At 40.5% G+C, this 18275-nt stretch overlaps 1 protein-coding gene across 1 annotated transcript in view; it reads right to left on the bottom strand.

The window, feature by feature from the left end:
* Positions 1–18275, bottom strand: part of ATG14 (autophagy related 14) — a 37273-nt gene that overhangs the window by 9622 nt on the left and 9376 nt on the right. Inside the window, exons 2-9 of the mRNA XM_018054115.1 lie at positions 15537–15599; positions 14174–14216; positions 11872–11953; positions 6941–7178; positions 3294–3523; positions 1997–2114; positions 506–596; positions 335–420 (exon numbers count right to left, since the gene is read on the bottom strand). Of these exons, the coding sequence (XP_017909604.1) occupies positions 335–420; positions 506–596; positions 1997–2114; positions 3294–3523; positions 6941–7178; positions 11872–11953; positions 14174–14216; positions 15537–15599 (951 nt within the window). The remainder of the gene's footprint in view (positions 1–334; positions 421–505; positions 597–1996; positions 2115–3293; positions 3524–6940; positions 7179–11871; positions 11954–14173; positions 14217–15536; positions 15600–18275) is intronic.

Below are 18275 nucleotides of genomic sequence, written 5' to 3'. Positions count from 1 at the left end.
GTAAGAATCGGGGGAGACGCTAGGCCGAGCTAAGGAAGAAACAGATGTGGATTCAAAGAAACAGCCTCTGGTCTTCAGAGACAGAACAAGAAGTCCCCACTCCAGGAACATATGGCTTCTATTCTGCTGTAAGTGTTAAAAATGGTTGCCATTTATTTCCTCTTAGGAAAGATTATGTAAGGACCACAGGGGATCAAACATAGCTAACCCTTGTTTCCTTCTGCACAGAACTGTGTTAGCTTTGTCTCAGCACCCTGCTCACGGGCTTAGAAACTCTACTTAGAAGCCATCGCAATAACACCACTTAGAGAAAAGCAACAAACATCCTTCTTACCTGCCTAAGTGTTCAGAGTTCGGACTGACCAGGTACATTAGATTCCTGAGTGTATGCAGTGGCTGTAATTGATCTAAATTTACATGCTAGAAAAAGTGGGAAAAAAAAAAAAGATTAATATTTTCAACCATGTAACAAATTAAAATTGAGCTCACAGCGTATTTTCCATACCTGGGAAAAGCACAGGTAAAGAATATTTGCATTCAGTTTCTTCACTGCTCGAGTAAATTTCTGTCTGCTGAGGTTTTCTCCACAAAATTCACTGCAAAACAAATGGACAATTTGTAAAGTCGTGATTCCTGAAGAAATTCTGTTAAAATGTTCATTTTAAAGAGTATGCTTTACACTATAGTTAGCACAAGACACACCCCAAGTCCTTGGCCTCATAATAAACTGCACTTAATCAGAAACTTTCTAGGAATGAGCTGCTGCTCTCCCGGAGAGCAACTTCACTGCATCCAGAAGTTACACATGCATGTACCCTGTGACCAAACAGCCCTGCTTCTGAAAACTTACTCTGCACAAGTATCTGCACACTAATGAAACAACGGATGGACAGGATTATTCTCTGAGGTATGAGCAGGGGACACAGCGGATTGGTTAAGATTCTGGCACATTTGTACAAAGAAAACGTTGCAACTATCCACATTAGGTGGAGTGACTGCTAAAGCCAACAGTGGCTCTATAAGGCCCCCACGGGATCCGCAGACTTGGGCCCCCACTGCCTCATTCTCTCACTCTCCCCAGGCTCTACACCTGCCCTTCTTGTCCAGGGATTCCCGTGGCCTGCCCCCAGCCTCCTCCAGGTTCCCACAGGATCCATACCCACCCTCTTGGATGTGGTAAATAAACCCTTCCTTGCCCCACATTCCCGCTCTTTCACCTGCTCTAATGTTCTCCCCAGCCCTCATCACGAACTGACACAACGTTCATTTATTATGTGTCTCTCTGTTCAAATTAAGTACCAAATGGGCAGAGATTATTTTCTCATCACCAGTGTACCCCTCCAGTGCCTAGAACAGTGCCGAGCACACAGCAGGTGCTCAAAAAATCTTCATGAATAAAAACAAATTTAAAAAGCAAGGCATAACACCTTAGTTTAGCACAATACCTTTTGTGTTTAAAGGGAGGTGGTGATGGTGCTAATAACATACATGAACATTTACTTGAAATGCAAGGATAACTGGTGGGAGGCAGGAAGGTCTTAGTAGGAACTGGGTGGACTATAAACCTTTACAATTGAATAAAAAAGTGTCACAATTTACTCAGTTCTTACACATAAGCATGCCCTCTGCATATCCTGGTTTTCCCTTATCTTTTCGTATGAGAGAATTCTGTGGTCTTTTCAAACATGTCACGTGCAATTTTTGCACATTGGGCTTATCAAGTATTTCATGGTCAGATCTTCTCTGTAGAACTTCCTTCGATTCCTTTTCCTTCCTGGCCATACATGAGGCACGTGGGATCTGACCAGGGATCCAACCCATGCCTCCTGCAGTGGGAGTGCAGAGTCTTAACCACTGGACCGCCTGGAAAGTCCCAATAATACTTAGATTCTTGACCTTCTCCAACTCCCCTCCCATTATTTAATTAGAATAAAGAACACAATAGGAGCACGAGAGAGCCATGATAAAGATGACATCACTGCTTTCAATTACTTGCCTGTTGCACAGCTTTTTGGGAAGATTTATGTCGAGTATATGAGACAAAATGTTGACCAGCTGAGTCGCGTAGCACAGTGCAGCACTGATCGTGTAAGCAGGGTTATTATGCTCCATGTCTATAAAGTAGATAAACAACAGCCATACACAAAAAACTTCAATTTCAACAAGAACATTACTGAACCTAGATTTCTGGGATGTGTGGTTTTATCAATACATTACTGACGGCTAAGCTTTACTCTTTACTAATAAAGGGTCCATGGCCAGATATTAATAGTTCATTATTTATAATTCTTGATGAGTGGAATATAACCTAAGCAAATGGGCCTAACCAGACCCAGCATAAATGAAATTGAAATCTGAACTGCTTGGATAACACATTATTTATGCAATTAATGACCAACTTAAAAGTCACCTCCTCAGAGAGGCCTCCCCTGACTACCCTACAGAGAAATAGTCCCTTCCTCTGTAGCCCCACCCCATGAAGGTGCTGGTTCTGCCCACAGCCCACACTCAGTTGTGATGCCTTTGACCATTAGTTGCTTCCTTTCCTCTCCACAGAGAGGCAAAGGGCTACACCTGCCTTGGTGACATCACCTTGTATCACCAGCAGCGTGCATAACAGAAAGCACTCATTACATACTTGCTGGATAACTAAATGCATCATCTTTCTCCACCAAAGCAAAGCTACTAGCATTTTAAAGGGTTTTTCTACTGGGGTATTTCAACCTCCACTTAGGACTGGCAAAAAAAAAAAAGTTATTCACAAAGTTAGAAGCTATAAAAATGGGACCCAACAGGCTAAATACACTTCTTTAAATAGTGAGATCTTTTTATATAAGTAACATTTGACCCCAAAAGGTGAAATATCTAAAAAACTATGATGCATGTTTTCAGTTCATTCATCGATTAGCAAACTGCGGCATAGCCACACAAAGGGGTATTATTCAGTCATAAAAGGAATAAAATGTATATGCCACAACGTAGATGAGCTTTGAAAACCACACACTACTTGAAAAAAGCCTGACACAAAAGGCCGCATGTTGTATGATCCCATTTCTGTGAAACAGAGAGAAAGCATCCACAGAGACGGAAAGCAGGAGTGACTGATTCGAGCCCCCCAGTTTTCGTCTGGGATGAAAAACATGCTTTTGATCTTGACAAAGGTGACGGCCGCACAACACTGTGAATGTACTGAGTCCCGCTCACTGACCCTATAACTGTTCATTTTGTTACATCAAGTTCACCTCAATTAAAAAATTTTTATAGAAGTTTTCGAACACTATGTTGCTTCTCACCAGGCCCCTGCGTGGTCTTCTTCTCTTCCACCCAGTTGTAGTAGGCCGAGTAGTCCCCATTGTTGGGAAGGCTAATCCAAGGCCCTGTGATGCTAATGCTGGTATCCCCGTTGTGATCATCACAGACCCATCGCCCCGAGAGGTAAGTCGTCCTCCGTGCTTCAGCGAGTTTGCTCACAGTGCTGGAGGTCATGGCGCTGTCACTCTCTGAAGACACGTCTGCAGGATCTCTACAAACCGAAGATCATACGGATGTAAAGGCACTGGGTTTTAAACAGGTGTGCAGTTACTTGGAAGGTACATGGAACACTGGGATGATGCATGAAAAGACAGGAATTTAATTGGAAAACATAGAGATAAGCAAGTCCTTCTAGAGGTGAAGGACAAAGCAGCCGTGGCAGAGCTCACAGCATGTGGGCACGATGGCACCATAAACAAGGGCATCAAGTGTTAGGTTCTCAAACTATGTGATCTCAAGACCCTCATGTGCTTAAAAATTCTGAGGGCTCCAAAGAGCTTTTGTGTATGTGTGTTAGATCTATTAATATTTACTGTATTAAAAATCTGAGAAATTTTTAAATTATTAACTCACTCAAAAATAATAAACCCCTTTACACATAAGTAGCTTGTCGGAGAAGGCAATGGCACCCCACTCCAGTATTTCTGCCTGAAAAATCCCATGGATGGAGGAGCCTGGTAGGCTGCAGTCCATGGGGTCACTAGAGTCGGACACGACTGAGCAACCTCACTTTCACTTTTCACTTTCATGCATTGGAGAAGGAAATGGCAACCCACTCCAGTGTTCTTGCCTGGAGAATCCCAGGGACGGGGAAGCCTGAAGGGTTGCCGTCTCTGGGGTTGCACAGAGTCGGACACAACTGAAGTGACTTAGCAGTAGCAGCAGCAGTAGCAGCATGTTTTTATGAATGAAAAACTATATTTTTCAAAACAGGAAAATTCATGAAGAGTGACATTATTTGCTGACTACCTGGGCTGCAAAGCACAGCACAGCACTGATCATGACTTTTGAAAATCTCTTTAAAACCCAAGTCTTTCTGCTGTTCTTTCAAGGGGAGAAAGTGTCCCATGGAAAAAAAAAAACAAACTAGTTTTACCAGCAACTCACTCAAGGGCCTTTCCTTCAGCCCCTGGTAGCTTTCAATATGCAGCAAACATGCTTTCTACAGACTTCCCACCACACTGCACAGGAGTCTAAGGATGGGCATGCAGAGGTCAAGACTTAATTTAAATAAAATGAATAATTTCTAGTGCTTCATCAACAGTGTTCTTGATGTGTAACTGGCTGGTTTTTTGCACTGCAAAGCAATCCAATGACTATTACCACAATTTGGTGTCACTGCCTTGAAACCTGTCAAGGCGACAGAGGTTTTCCTACCATGGCATCTGAGCCACCAGTACAAATGTCAACAGAGCAAAAAGGGAAAATAAAGTGTTAGTATTATTATGGAAACAGTTTCAACTGCACATATGCCCTGAAAAGGCCTCAGTGACCCAGAGAAGTTCATAGACTACACTTGGAGCGCTGCTGGCCTAAAGTGTGGAAGTGTAATGAGAAGTCCCAGTGGGTACCATGCAGGTGGCGAGAGGACACAGGGTGTCTGGGGAGCAGAAGGTCAGTGTAGATGCATGTAGGAGGCACCAGTGAAGTGCCAGAAAATGGTGTTGAAAGAAGAGGTGGGAGATGCCCAGACAAGGCAGGGCCTGCTGTGCTGCTCTGGGTTTAGAATGCATCCCCGGGGCCGCCGGCTCTCAATTCCTCTTCCTCTGCACCAGGTGCGCGTAAACCCACTCCTCCTGGCGGCCCTGCACAGGACAGGACAGCACAGGACACCATGGCCAGTTGTAAGCTGACCTTTACTTCCTCCTTCCTCCACTCAAGGCAGCTTGAGAAGAAATGTGAAGGAATAAGGTATCTTACCATGGGGATAACTTCAACACTACTAGCTTAAAAAAAAAAAAAAAAGAATGATATACAGCAATTTACACTAACATAAAAGATTTAAACAGCATAAGTATGGAAGAGAAAGTTTTTCTCTATGAGTCTTAGTATCCTAAAATCTGGAACAGTAGCCTAGTCTTGTTGACTACGCGTTCTAACACAGGTATTTTGGCTCATACGTAATTAAAAAAATCTAGAATGTAATTTGGCATAATGCTTCTGTTTGTCAGCTTTTTCCCCCTCAAAGGCCTGGCCAGCTGTCTTTACACCAATTTTTGGAAAAATCCAACTTTCCCCCACTGATTCCAAATACCACCTCAGGGTCTATTTCTGAGCCCTGCATTCTTCTCTATTTTGAATCTGCCTTTTTATCTCTGTATTTGCTAACCATCACTAGTGACAAATGACTTGTTAAGTGTCAGAGAGAAGGCTGTCAAGTCAGAAGCACAATCAGACCTTCAGGTTTTGAGGAAGCTCACTCTGGCAACAGGTGAAAGGATAGACTGAAGTGGAGGCAGTGAATTCTAAGTCCTAAGGAGCAAGAGTCCAGACTGTCCAGCACCAGGAAAAGGAGCCAGAAAGTGAAGACAACTTCAAGAGAAGGAAAACCCTCAAGGCCAAGAGCCTGATGGTTAACCAGAAAACAAACAGGGAGGTGGGAGGTGGGGGTTCAGGATTGGGAACTCATGTACACCGTGGCGGATTCATGTCAATGTATGGCAAAAACAATATAGTATTGTAAAGTAAAATAAAGTAATAATTAAAAAAAAAAAACTAAAAGAGGAATCAACTTTCAATCAGATTATTAAATGTCATAAAAATTTCTTTATAAAAGTCGAGATGAAAAATTTAGTTTTTCAATATCTAGCTCTAAAAATTAAAATGTGTTATCATACTTTCATAATTTAAAAAATAAAGAATATTTAAGAAAAGAAAACAAAAAGAAAACAAATGAAACTCCTCAGTGGAAGTTTCCAAATCTGTGTGATCACCAGCATCATCTAGGGAAGTTTAAGAAACAAAGCATTCCAAGATGGACAGGGAGGCTGGAGCTCAGTCCTCTGGGACCTGTTTTCTCCTGAAGTTCCTGAGTGACTCTGATGGTCAGCCGCTGGGAATCCCCATCCTGTTCGTCCCACTGGCTCCTGAGGGTGTCTGAGTACTATGGCCTGAGACTCAACCTAGCTGATCCTGAGCTAGACGGGAGGGTTACCAGGAAAATGTAGAGTCAGCATGTCTCGCCCACCAAGTAAGAGACCCAGGGGCTTTTCTTCCATCTTCGCTCATGATTTCTCTGTGAAGTAGGCGTTTATTATCCCCATCTCACAGACAAGGAAATAAGACTTGAAGGCGCAAGAACCTGCCTAACAGCGTGTGACTAATGAGCAGCCGGACTGGCCCTGCAGCCACAGCAGATGGTTCCGGATGAAGCGTGTGAGCCCGGCCCTCCTCTGGCAGCTCCAAGAGTCCACAAGCCTGGGCTTCACCTCTCCCAGGGCCACCACCCTTCCCCTTGGCTGCCTCCCCAACTTTGTACAGTGTTTACTGTTTGCTGAAGCAGATAACACTTAAGTTTCATCACCAGGAAAACCCAGAATAAGGCCCAATAAATGTGCTGACGTGCTTGAAAGACACTTGATCTTTGGAAATTGGGTTTCCCTAGAGCTGAAAGACTCGCTTACTGTACCTCGCACCAGTCTTTACTTCCTCGATGGGAAAAATGACAGACGTGAGCTCTAATATGTGAGACCGCCGAAGATCTGCCAGACGCTCATAATGACTTCTTAAGTCCGTGTTTTTTTTCTCTACCAGGTCACCAAGTCTGCGATTATGCCTCTGGATCTTCTCCTTCTTTTCCTGGTGCCGTTGTGCTCGAGTATAAAGTTTCTGATTCTTTTCCTTGGTTTTGAGGAGGCCTTCAGCATCTAAAATAAACAAGTCACACCCAACAATAAGCTCTGGAAACAGTTCCTGGGTACTGTATACTACCACTCCCCCACCACGGCTCTGAAGCATTAAGTGTCTTCCTGAATTATGTCTAAACTGAAAGCAAAACTTCAATAACATTAATGAGATGATGTTCACCAAGTATGGAGACCAAGAGTTTAGTTCAAGGAGGTATTACACACAGAGCAAAGGGGACCACCACTAAAATGATTCTGAGTCTCCACTGGTAATCAACATTAGTAAGCATCACTCAAGACTATCAAGTTCAAGTTAGGGAAGCTGGATTGTGTTTGAAGTTTAGCACACAAAGCGCCTGACTTTCTTAAAGTAAACCCTGAAGAATAGGCATGTTGGGCAGAAAAAATATTTAAGTTTGAAAAACTCACTGGAGACCTGATTTTCCTTAGAAAACTACTGAGTGTGGCTTGGGCTCCATTCAGAGAACCTGAGGACAACCTCACGGCCGGTGGTCATGCAACAAAGAAACAGACCACCACTCTGAAAAGTCACAGTGGGGAGCAGCACCCCCAGCAGGGTGGGAGTACCCACCTTACACTAGCATTTTAACCACTGCAAGGGCCACCAGAGCCTGGCCACACAACCGAGAAATCAGACACCCATCCTGCCCAATATGTGTCCTTTTCACGAAGGTCCTAGGGCTTCCCAGGTGACACAGTGGTAAAAGTATCCCTGCCAGTGCAGGAGATACAAGGGACGCGGGTTCGATCCCAAGGTTGGGAAGATCCCCTGGAGGAGGAAATGTCAACCCACTACGGAATTCTTGTCTGGAGAATCCCATGGACAGAGGAGCCTGGCGGGCTATAGTCCATGGGGTCGCAGAGAGTCAGACAAGACTGAGGACGCGTGAAACTGAACCTAGGTTATTTCACTGCAGGCATAAAGTTTCTTTTATACACACACATTTTTTTTCTTCTCTGATTCATCTTTTCACCATTCCTGATCAATATGAATGTCCCTAAGTCTATGGTCCTTTCATACACTTTCCAGTAAGTTCAATCATTTTCATGATCTCTACTGAGTTCTTTACAAGTACTCAAATGTATCTATCAATAACTAGCCATGGCCTGAGCCGTATGGTGGTTGGATTTTTTAAATGACATTTTCCAGTGTAGTAACTAGGACCCCTTGAAGGTGGCAGGAAATCATCACAGACACCCAACCTGCACTAGTCACTCAGATTCAGTCACTCCTCTCTCCGTGTCATCTTCCCTTGTCTGCAATCTGCTCTTGCTATTTTGGCAAATAACAGGTCAACCCAACTCTGAAATTTCAAATGCAATCCAATTTCCCTATCTATGCCGTATTATCATGCAATCATAACATATTAAATTAAAAGATTCTAGAGAAATATTCATCAGGAGCTACAGTTTATAATTGTTATTTTAACAATAAGATTCTGTTTTTAAAAAATAAAAAACACAACAGGCTATTTCTTGAGCAGTAAACTCAATCTAATCTATAAACTTGAGCTTCTGGAATCCATTAACTGCCTTGAAATTGTTTGCAAAATTTTCTGAGTCTAGTGTAGATGGTGGCAAACAGCTTATGAGCCTGGCAGGTCATCAGGGTAGAGCTACTACTTAAAGTGTGAACCATGGATCTGGCCCAAACCTTTACCAAACAAAACAAGTACAGAAGTAGAGAGCAAACTTAGGAAAAAAAAACAAACATATTTTGACATGGCTATGTGATATTACCCTGGCATCCAAGTATGCAATCACTTTTCTAGTAACTAATTTTATTATAGTTTACAGAAGTATTGATGTTGGTTTATGACACATTAGAAATGAAAGAGAAAAAAATAGTCTTCTACTATAGACAGCTTATGAGCCATTGACCCCAGTCCCCATGAATGAGATTTTCATTTTCTAAGTTCAAGGCAGGGCCCAGATTCTCTCTAGATTTTAAAAATGGTTATCAGGTGACACCAATCATCTGCTAGGGATGGAAATCACAGCTATAGAGTCCACTAGTGGAGAACCATCAGAGAAGGCAATGGCAATCCACTCCAGTAGTCTTGCCTGGAAAATCCCATGGACGGGGGAGCCTGGTAGGCTGTATTCCATGGGGTCACGAAGAGTCAGACATTTACTAAGCGACTTCACTTTCACTTTTCACTTTCATGCATTGGAGAAGGAAATGGCAACCCACTCCAGTGTTCTTGCCTGGAGAATCCCAGGGACAGCGAAGCCTGGAGGACTGCCATCTATGGGGTTACACAGAGTCGGACATGACTGAAGCAGCAGTGGAGACTTAGCAGCAGCAGTGGAGAACCATCTCTCTTATTAATATTTCCCATGGTTGTTGCTTTCAGTATTTGGGGGCTTTGTTGTGGTTTAGTCACTAAGTTGTGTCCAATTCTTTTCCACCCTGACCGGCCAGGCTCCTCAGTCCTCCACTACCTCCTGGAGTTTGTTTAAATTCATGTCCATCAAATCAGTGATGCTACCTAACCATCTCATCCTCTGCCACCCTCTTCTCCTTTTTCCTTCAATCTTTCCCAGCATTAGGGTCTTTTCCAATGAGCCAGCTCTTTGCATTGAGTGGTCAAAGTATTGGAATTTCAGCTTCAGCATCAGTCCTTCTAATGAATATTCAGGGTTGATTTCCTTTAGGATTAACTGGTTTGATCTCCTTGCAGTCCAAGAGACTCTCAAGAGTCTTCTCCGGCACCACAATTTGAAAGCATCAGTTCTTTGGTGCTCAGCTTTCTTTATGACCCAACTCTCATATCTGTATATTACTACTGGGAAACCTATAGCTTTGGCTAGATAGACCTTTAGCAACAAAGTGATGTCTCTGCTTTTTAATATGCTGTCTAGGTTTGTCACAGCCTTTCTTCCAAGAAACTAGCATCTTTTAATTTCATGGCTGCAGACACCATCTGCAGTGATTTTGGAGCCGAAAAAAATTAAGTCTGACACTGTTCTACTTTTTCCCTGTCTATTTGGCTTGAAGTGATGGGACCAGATGCCATGATGTTAGTTTTCTGAGTGCTGAGTCTTGAGCCAGCTTTTTCACTTTCCTCTTTCATCCTCATCAAGAGGCTTTTTAGTTTCTCTTCACTTTCTGCCATAAGGGTGGTATCATCTGCATATCTGAGATTGTTGGTATTTTTCCTGGCAATCTTGATTCCAGCTTGTGATTCATCCAGCCTGGCATTTCGCATGATATACTCTGCATAGAAGTTAAATAAGCAGAGTGACAGTATACAGCTTTGTCATATTCCTTCCACAATTTTGAATCAGCCATTTGTTCCATGTCCAGTTCTAACTGTTGCTTCTTGTCCCGCATACAAGTTTCTCAGGAGACAGACAAGGTGGTCTGGTATTCCCATCTCTTTAAGAATTTACCACAGTTTGTTGTGATCCACACAGTCAAAGGCTTTAGCGTAGTCAATGAAGGAGAAGTAGATGTTTTTCCATAGAGGAGCCTGGCGGGCTACAGTCCACGGGGTTACAAAGAGACAACTTAGTGACTAAACTAAAAGGATAATTGGGATAGGAGCCTATTAAAAGGAGCTGATCAAAGTTTTAAGCTTATTTATCAGAGAAAAGCACAAACTCAGTCAATTCAGCAATTTCAGGAGGTTCACAGATATCTGGTGGCAAACTCCTACTGTGAACATCCAGGGAGGAGGGGAAAGTGGGTGAACCCATGGTAAGTAATGAGTCCCTACGCTGCTGCTGACCCAGCGCCTTTGGAGGGTGCAAGCCAAACGGCACAGGAGAGGCGGGCTGTAGTTCTGAGACCTCTTCACCAGGCTGCCCTGTTTCTGTAGCTTATTAATCTGTGAAACTCCATGCGAGCACTTTATTAAGACAAGTTTTTCAAAGGTAACTTTTATATCATTACCCACCACTATAAAATACTTGCTTCTGGAAGCAATGAGTAGACAAGAACGGGACTTACAAGGCATGATAGCAATCCATTTTAAACTTTAAACAACTGTCTTCAGAAATACTTATTTTTCTTTTTTCTAAAATTTATCTTTGGCCTTGCCACATGACATGTGGGATCTCAGTTCCCTGACTAGGGACTGAACCCCCACCCCCTACACTAGAAGCTCAGTGTCTAAACCACCAGACCACCAGGGATGTCCCAGCAAGCACTATGTCTAAAGACACGGATTTCTAAGAGGATTCTCTTAAAATCTGGCAACTACCTGTGATAAAATATGAAGTATACAAACATAATGCAAAATTAATACAAATTAAAATATGTATAAGACTCACTGATGGAGAAAAAGCCAGTATTTGCTTCTGGTGTGAACTAATAATTATACGTGATTACCAAGACTGACTCTGAGCTTCCTATCAGCTAAGGGAAATGGGACACATACAGTACTCAACTTTTTAAGCTAAGTAGTTTATAAAGGTTATTACATTTGCACATGTGTTTATGTATATATGCACACATTTGTAAATATACATAACACAGATACATGTTTTATATATATATTTGAAATATATATATATATATAAATTCCTTATACAAATGTTTTACACACAGTAAAAGGCAACCAGTTAACTTTTCCAGGTTGCTATTGCCTCTACTGCCCCTCCCCTTTTCTTTCCCTAGTTGATCAATCCCATGAAATTACACATGAGTCCTTTATCAGGGCTGGAGAGAGGTGGGAAAGTTACTTACTTTTCTTCATCTCTTCATTTCCTTTACATATAGTTTGTTTCAGCTGTTCAATCCTCATCTTGCAGGACATTATTTTCCATCTCTTAAAAAAGGTATGAAACAAATATCACAAATATTGGTCTCTTACAATTAATATGATTATCTACTAGGGACACTACTTATCCTGAGGTGTATCTTAGAAAATGAAATGAAGAAATGTCCAGTATAATTATATTTATTATAGCTTTTGTAACTAGTGATTCAGGACAGAAGCTGCTAGGCAATTAAGAGAGAATGAGAAATAGTTCTTTTCTGTGTTAGAAAGTACAGAGAAAAAAGTTGACACATATTATCTTAACCTGTCCTATCCAATACAGAGCTACTGTATGTGGGTCCTATGTGGCTATCTGAAACTCAATGAGATTATATAAAATTTAAAAAGAAAATCTGGTTTTTACTCCCACTACCCACATGTCAGGTGGTCCCTGTCGACACCACCTATGGCTAATGCCTACCACATCGGCAGTGTAGACAGAACATCTGTATCATCAGAGAGTTCTACGGATGCGCTGCTCTAAATTCCCAGTGCTGGTTTCTGAGGAGACTATCAGCTGTACTATCTCACTGATACAATAAGCAAATATTACTTACAGAGTAATAAAAAACTGCAACAGAGCAGAATTCCTTTTTTTTCAAAATGTATAACTCATGTAAGATTTCTGGAAAAGCCCTGAAAAAATTTTATGAAACATGAAACTGCCTTTTTCCATTACCAAGATTTAGGTACGGCTTCCCCAAAGAGAATAAAGGATAAGTAAAAATCTGACATACTAGCTGGTTTTTAGAAAGTATGATTTATCTATTCCATGATGTCTCCATAAATGGGGACATCCGAAAGCTTACAACAACATTCAAATGCTTATAATGTTTAACACTTGTCTAAGTAGTGTTGATGGTACAAGACACAGAATACATTACAGGACTGTTCAGTGGGGAAAATGCTCCCCTTTCCAAAGCACTGTGAGGGACATCTGAGAACAGATTCACAGGAACCATGATCAATTTAGGAATAAACTGGCAATGAGATGTTTTCACTTTTAAAAGATACTAGTCTTTAAGAACCAATATTTTAAGTTTTTGATAGAAAAACTAGAAAACTTAGAAAGGAACTTATAAAAACTGGGATGAGATTCTTACAAATAGTCTTTTATAACTTTTTTCCATACAACATAATTTGTGCATAGAACATTCAGAACATAAGCAGAATTCACTTATATCACATCTCTAAGTATTTAAAAATTATGAATGATGCCTATGATAAAAAAGCAGGCATCACAAAAGAGAAGAACGAGATTGTTAGCCTGACTCCTTCCCACTATTCAGGGGTAACTGTGTATCTTTTCAGCTTTCAAGAGCATATATATTTAAAACACATACACAAATGGAATCCTACTTTACCCGAGCCTACTATTCAAAATTTTTTTCATTTAAAAAATATACCTTGGGTATCATTCCGTACTAGTGCATATAGACTGACCACATACTTTTTAACAGCTACGCAGCATCATAATCAGCTGATTCTATTTGATGAATATTTAATTATATATTAATCTTACTAAGAACAATGCAGACAATCAGAATCTTTACCTGTAAATCTCTATATTCACATGCACTTTCTCAGGAGGAAAACTGCTGGATGTATTTATACCACATATGCATTATAAAAGCAACAAACCACCACCAAGCTGTCCCTCAAACAAATATGCCAACATGCCCTTCCCCCAACAGTGAATACAAGTGTAGTCAATCAGACCCCTTATTTTCATATGTTGTAATCATTTTGTCCCAGTTTCTATTCATTTTGCCAGGGTCTTCAACAGACATAATTTTTAAACCTTTTATGTAGTGTATCAAATGTTTTACTTTATGGCTTATAAAGGTCTGCTCACCTTCAGATTATATAAACACTCTCCCATATTTTTTTTAATATCTTAGCTTATTTTTCAATTAACCCATCTAGAAAATGTATGTTCATGATGAGTAATTTTTTTAAAAAAGAGCATCTAACTGTTCTTGTATATTTCTGTCAGCATCAGGCCTCATAATTATTCATTATGGTGGTTTCATAATTAACTGCTGATACCCTGTTTTTGATATCTAAATGAAATATGTGAGAAGCCTGCACTAGAAATATATTCACAGAGAACTACTAAGAAATGATCACAAATAAATTTAAGTTCAAAATCATTTTTTAAGTTCTGCCAATTTAAAAACATCTAACCTCAAGTGTAAAGAATATTATTTAAATACTTGTTGTTCTTACCAATTGATCTGTCATCCATTTTCCTTCCATAGCTTTTAATACTCTGTATGGAGAAGAGATAAAGGAAATAAGCTCTTAAAATAATAAAACTGGTAAAGCTCAAAAATGCAAAATCAACAACTTTTTAAAATAAGGTCTTAGAAAACTCTGGATTTACCAAAGTGGGGTATAAGTATTTAAAAATGTTTTCCAAATCCCCTACTTTCTGCCATGCTTTTCCTCACCTGCTTCCTTCTGTACTTTTAGTATGGCTCAGAGCCTTTCTGTAAATACAATAAACTTCCATAACAGCCATCGCCTTTGCTCTCCATCATAATCAATAATTTCCATCACTTGTAATAATAACGAGACCCTGATGTTGGAAAAGATTGAAGGCAAGAGGAGAAGGGTGTGACATAGGATGAAATGGTCGGATGGCAACACCGACTCACTGGACATGAGTTTGAGCAAACTCTGGGAGATAATTAGGGCAGAGAAGGCTGGTGAGCTGTAGTCTATGGGGTCACAAATAGCTGAACACAACTTAGCAATCCAACAACAACATAAGATAATTCATGATTCAAAATGCTATCATCAGTTCCCCTACTTTAAAATGGCACTAGTAGGCTAAAATTTGTTCTATAGAATGAAGTGTTCTACAGGAAAAAAGTTAAGTTTCTATGTTACAGTAAGTTAGAGAAGTGACTGAGTAAAATAAATCCAAGCAGGTTTCTCTAATTCAGGGCATCTCTGAAGAGTTAACCTGCTCATAAATGTGTTAATCATGTCTGGGGTCTGGATGGAGAGCAGTGACTGGACCAATTTGGGACAAAAGGTTCTACAGGATAATTTCCAAATCCAGAGGATGAGAGATTTGTCAGGGGTGCTTGTTAATACCTGACTTCTGGGCCTCCCCTCAGACCTACTGAATCAGAATATCTGAGGACAGACTTCAAGAATCTACATTTTTAACCAGAACACCAAGTTAATTTAATCTTATGTGGATGATCCAGAGACCACACTTTGCAAAACCTTCATGCGGAAGAATGAAGACAAAGAGAAGCAATAATGTCCTACATGAGCCGCCACCACTAGTATAACATGCTTTCTGTACTGGACCCATTCACCAGGGTCAGCTCTCTGATTCACCCATTCAGTCACTGTGCCTGCTGTTAACCAGGCACCACGTTTGATCCCACTGTTTTCCAGAAACCCGACAATCTCTTATTTTGGTTTCTCCCAGATACAGTGCTCTTCACATGTTGAGATCTGTATCCTAAATTCAATAAATCAGCAATCCACACATCTGCGTACCACAGCATTGAAATAAACCAGGTGGTGACCAGATAACCCCCACAAATTAGAAAGCAAAATGAAAACTCACTCTTTTTGAAATTCTTCTTGCTTGCTCTTAAGCTGGCTTAACCTTTCCTTCTTGTCTATAAACCTGTAAGAAAAAAATGCAGCATTTTATTTAAATGTTCTTTTTTTTTTTCAGTCAAATGAGATTCTGCAAATTCCTGAGAGCCAATCATTTCTGCAGACTCATCCAGAAATGTCACTGTCCAAACATATCTTCTCGATGGGATGCATGTAGCTGCCTATCATTTTACTTAAAACTAGGTTCATATTCTCAGCTTTAAAACTCTTTCATGGATTTATAAAATATATCTATAGGTTTCTTCATGCCTAGGTTAAATTATCTTCCAAAACAGGCAAATCAGAGCACTAAAGTGAGTTTGAATCCAAGGAAACTGAGGCTTCCATTATAAATAACTGTAATTATTAAACTTAACTGAACCCTGCTCTCATCTATAAATTGGTGCCTCAGTTCAGTTCAGTCACTCAGTCATGTCCGACTCTGCGACCCCATGGACTGCAGCATGCCAGGCCTCCCTGTCCGTCACGAACTCCCGGAGTTTACTCAAATTCATGTTCACTGAATCCGTGATGCCACCCAACCATCTTATCCTCTGTCATCCCCTTCTCCTCCCACCTTCAACCTTTCCCAGCATCAGGGTCTTTTCACAAGAGTCAGTTCTTCGCATCAGGTGGCCAGACTATTGGGAGTTTCAGCTTTAGCATCAGTCCTTCCAATGAATATTCAGGACTGATTTCCTTTAGGGTTGACTGGTTGGATATCCTTGATGTCCAAGGGACTCTCAAGAGTCTTCTCCAATACCACAGTTCAAAAGCATCAATTCTTCAGTGCTCAGCTTTCTTTATAGTCCAACTCTCACATTTATACATGACTACTGGAAAAACCATAGCTTTGACTAGACGGACCTTTGTTGGCAAAGTAATGTCCTATTTTTTCTCACTAAATTTATTGCTAGTCATTACAGCTAGCAAGTCACTATTATTAATAAAGTTAAAAGGAAAGAATATCACATCACAGATCATTTTTTATATTTGTCAGTATTCTACCCTTATTTTCTTCCTGCTACCTTATTATGGATTTAGTTTGCTGTTTTTGTTTTTTGTTTTTGGAGTGTAAGGTAGAAACTTCAATCGTCAAATTTAAGCCTCTCATTAACTTACAAATTTCCACCAAAGTATTGCTTAAACTAAACACTTAACATTTTTGAAATGCTATATTTTATTCTTTAGTTTGAAATTTCTAATTTTCCATAAAATTCCCTCTGATCAAGAATTTATTTATAAGTGTATCACTCAATTTCCAGATATACCAGCTTTTTAGGTAACTTATTGTTATTTTTCTACTTTAACTCTGATGTGGTCCCAGAATACATGTGATTTCAATCTTTCAATTTGAGATTGTCTGATGGCCTTGCACATGATGAACTTCACCTTGGTGAAAGTTCCATGTGAACTTGAAAGAATGCATATTTTATAGTTCCTGGGTACAGAGTTCTATAAGCACCAACCAGCTGAAGGTGGCAAGCAGTGATATTCAAATCTTCTAGATCTGTGCTGTTCAACACAGCAGCCATCAGGCATATGTGGCTACCGAGTACCTAAAATGTGACTGTAATGGCTCTAAAAATCTCTTCCTTAAAATAATAGTAAAATAATCTCTTCCTTGAAATAAGAAAAAAATTTAAAAATGTATGAGTAATATCACGCAACAGACTGGTTCAAATTGGGAAAGGAGTACATCAAAGCTCTATATTGTCACCCTGCTTATTTAACTCATGTGCAGAGTACATCATGCGAAATGCCAGACTGGATGAAGCACAAGCTGGAATCAAGATTGCTGGGAGAAATACCAATAACCTCAGATATGCAGATGATGCCACCCTTATGGCAGAAAGTGAAGAAGAATTAAAGATGAAAGTGAAAGAGGAGAGTGAAAAAGTTGGCTTAAAACTCAACATTCAAAAAACTAAGATCATGGCATCCAGTCCCATCACTTCATGGCAAATAGATGGGGAAATAATGGAAATAGTGACAGACTATTTTGGGGCGGGGCTCCAAAATCACTGCAGACAGTGGCTGCAGTCATGAAATTAAAAGACGCTTGCTCCTTGAAAGGAAAGCTATTACCAACCTGGACAGCATATTAAAAAGCAGAGACATTACTCTGCCAACAAAGGTCCATCTAGTCAAAGCTATGGTTTCTCCAGTGGTCATGTATGGATGTGAGAGTTGGATCATAAAGAAAGCTGAGTGCCAAAGAATTGATGTTTTTGACCTGTGGTGTTGGGGAAGACTCTTGAGAGTCCCTTGGACTGCAAGGAAATCAAACCAGTTCTAAAGGAAATCAGTCCTGAATATTTATTGGAAGAACTGATTCTGAAGCTGAAGCTCCAATACTTTGACCACGGGATACAAAAAACTGACCCATTAGAAAAAACCCTGATCCTGGTAAAGACTGAAGCCAGGAGGAAAAGGGGACAACAGAGGATAAGATGGCTGGATGGCATTACTGACTTGATGGACATCAGTTTGAGCAATCTCCAGGAGCTGGTGATGGACAGGCAAGCCTGGTGTGCTGCAGTCCATGGGGTCGCAAAGAGTCGGACACGACTGAGCAACTGAACTTAACTGAATCTCATGCAATGATTCTGAATTGAGCTAACAGTGGCTTATTAACTACTTTCAAAGAAATAAAGGTAATGTTACCCGCCATGGTTTAACATGGTATGGAGTCCAGAATTAG

The sequence above is a fragment of the Capra hircus genome, chromosome 10 (assembly GCF_001704415.2).
Source record: "Capra hircus breed San Clemente chromosome 10, ASM170441v1, whole genome shotgun sequence".
NCBI lineage: Eukaryota > Metazoa > Chordata > Mammalia > Artiodactyla > Bovidae > Capra > Capra hircus.
Note: the sequence above shows the minus strand (reverse complement) of the source record. Positions and strands in the feature narration are given on the sequence as shown.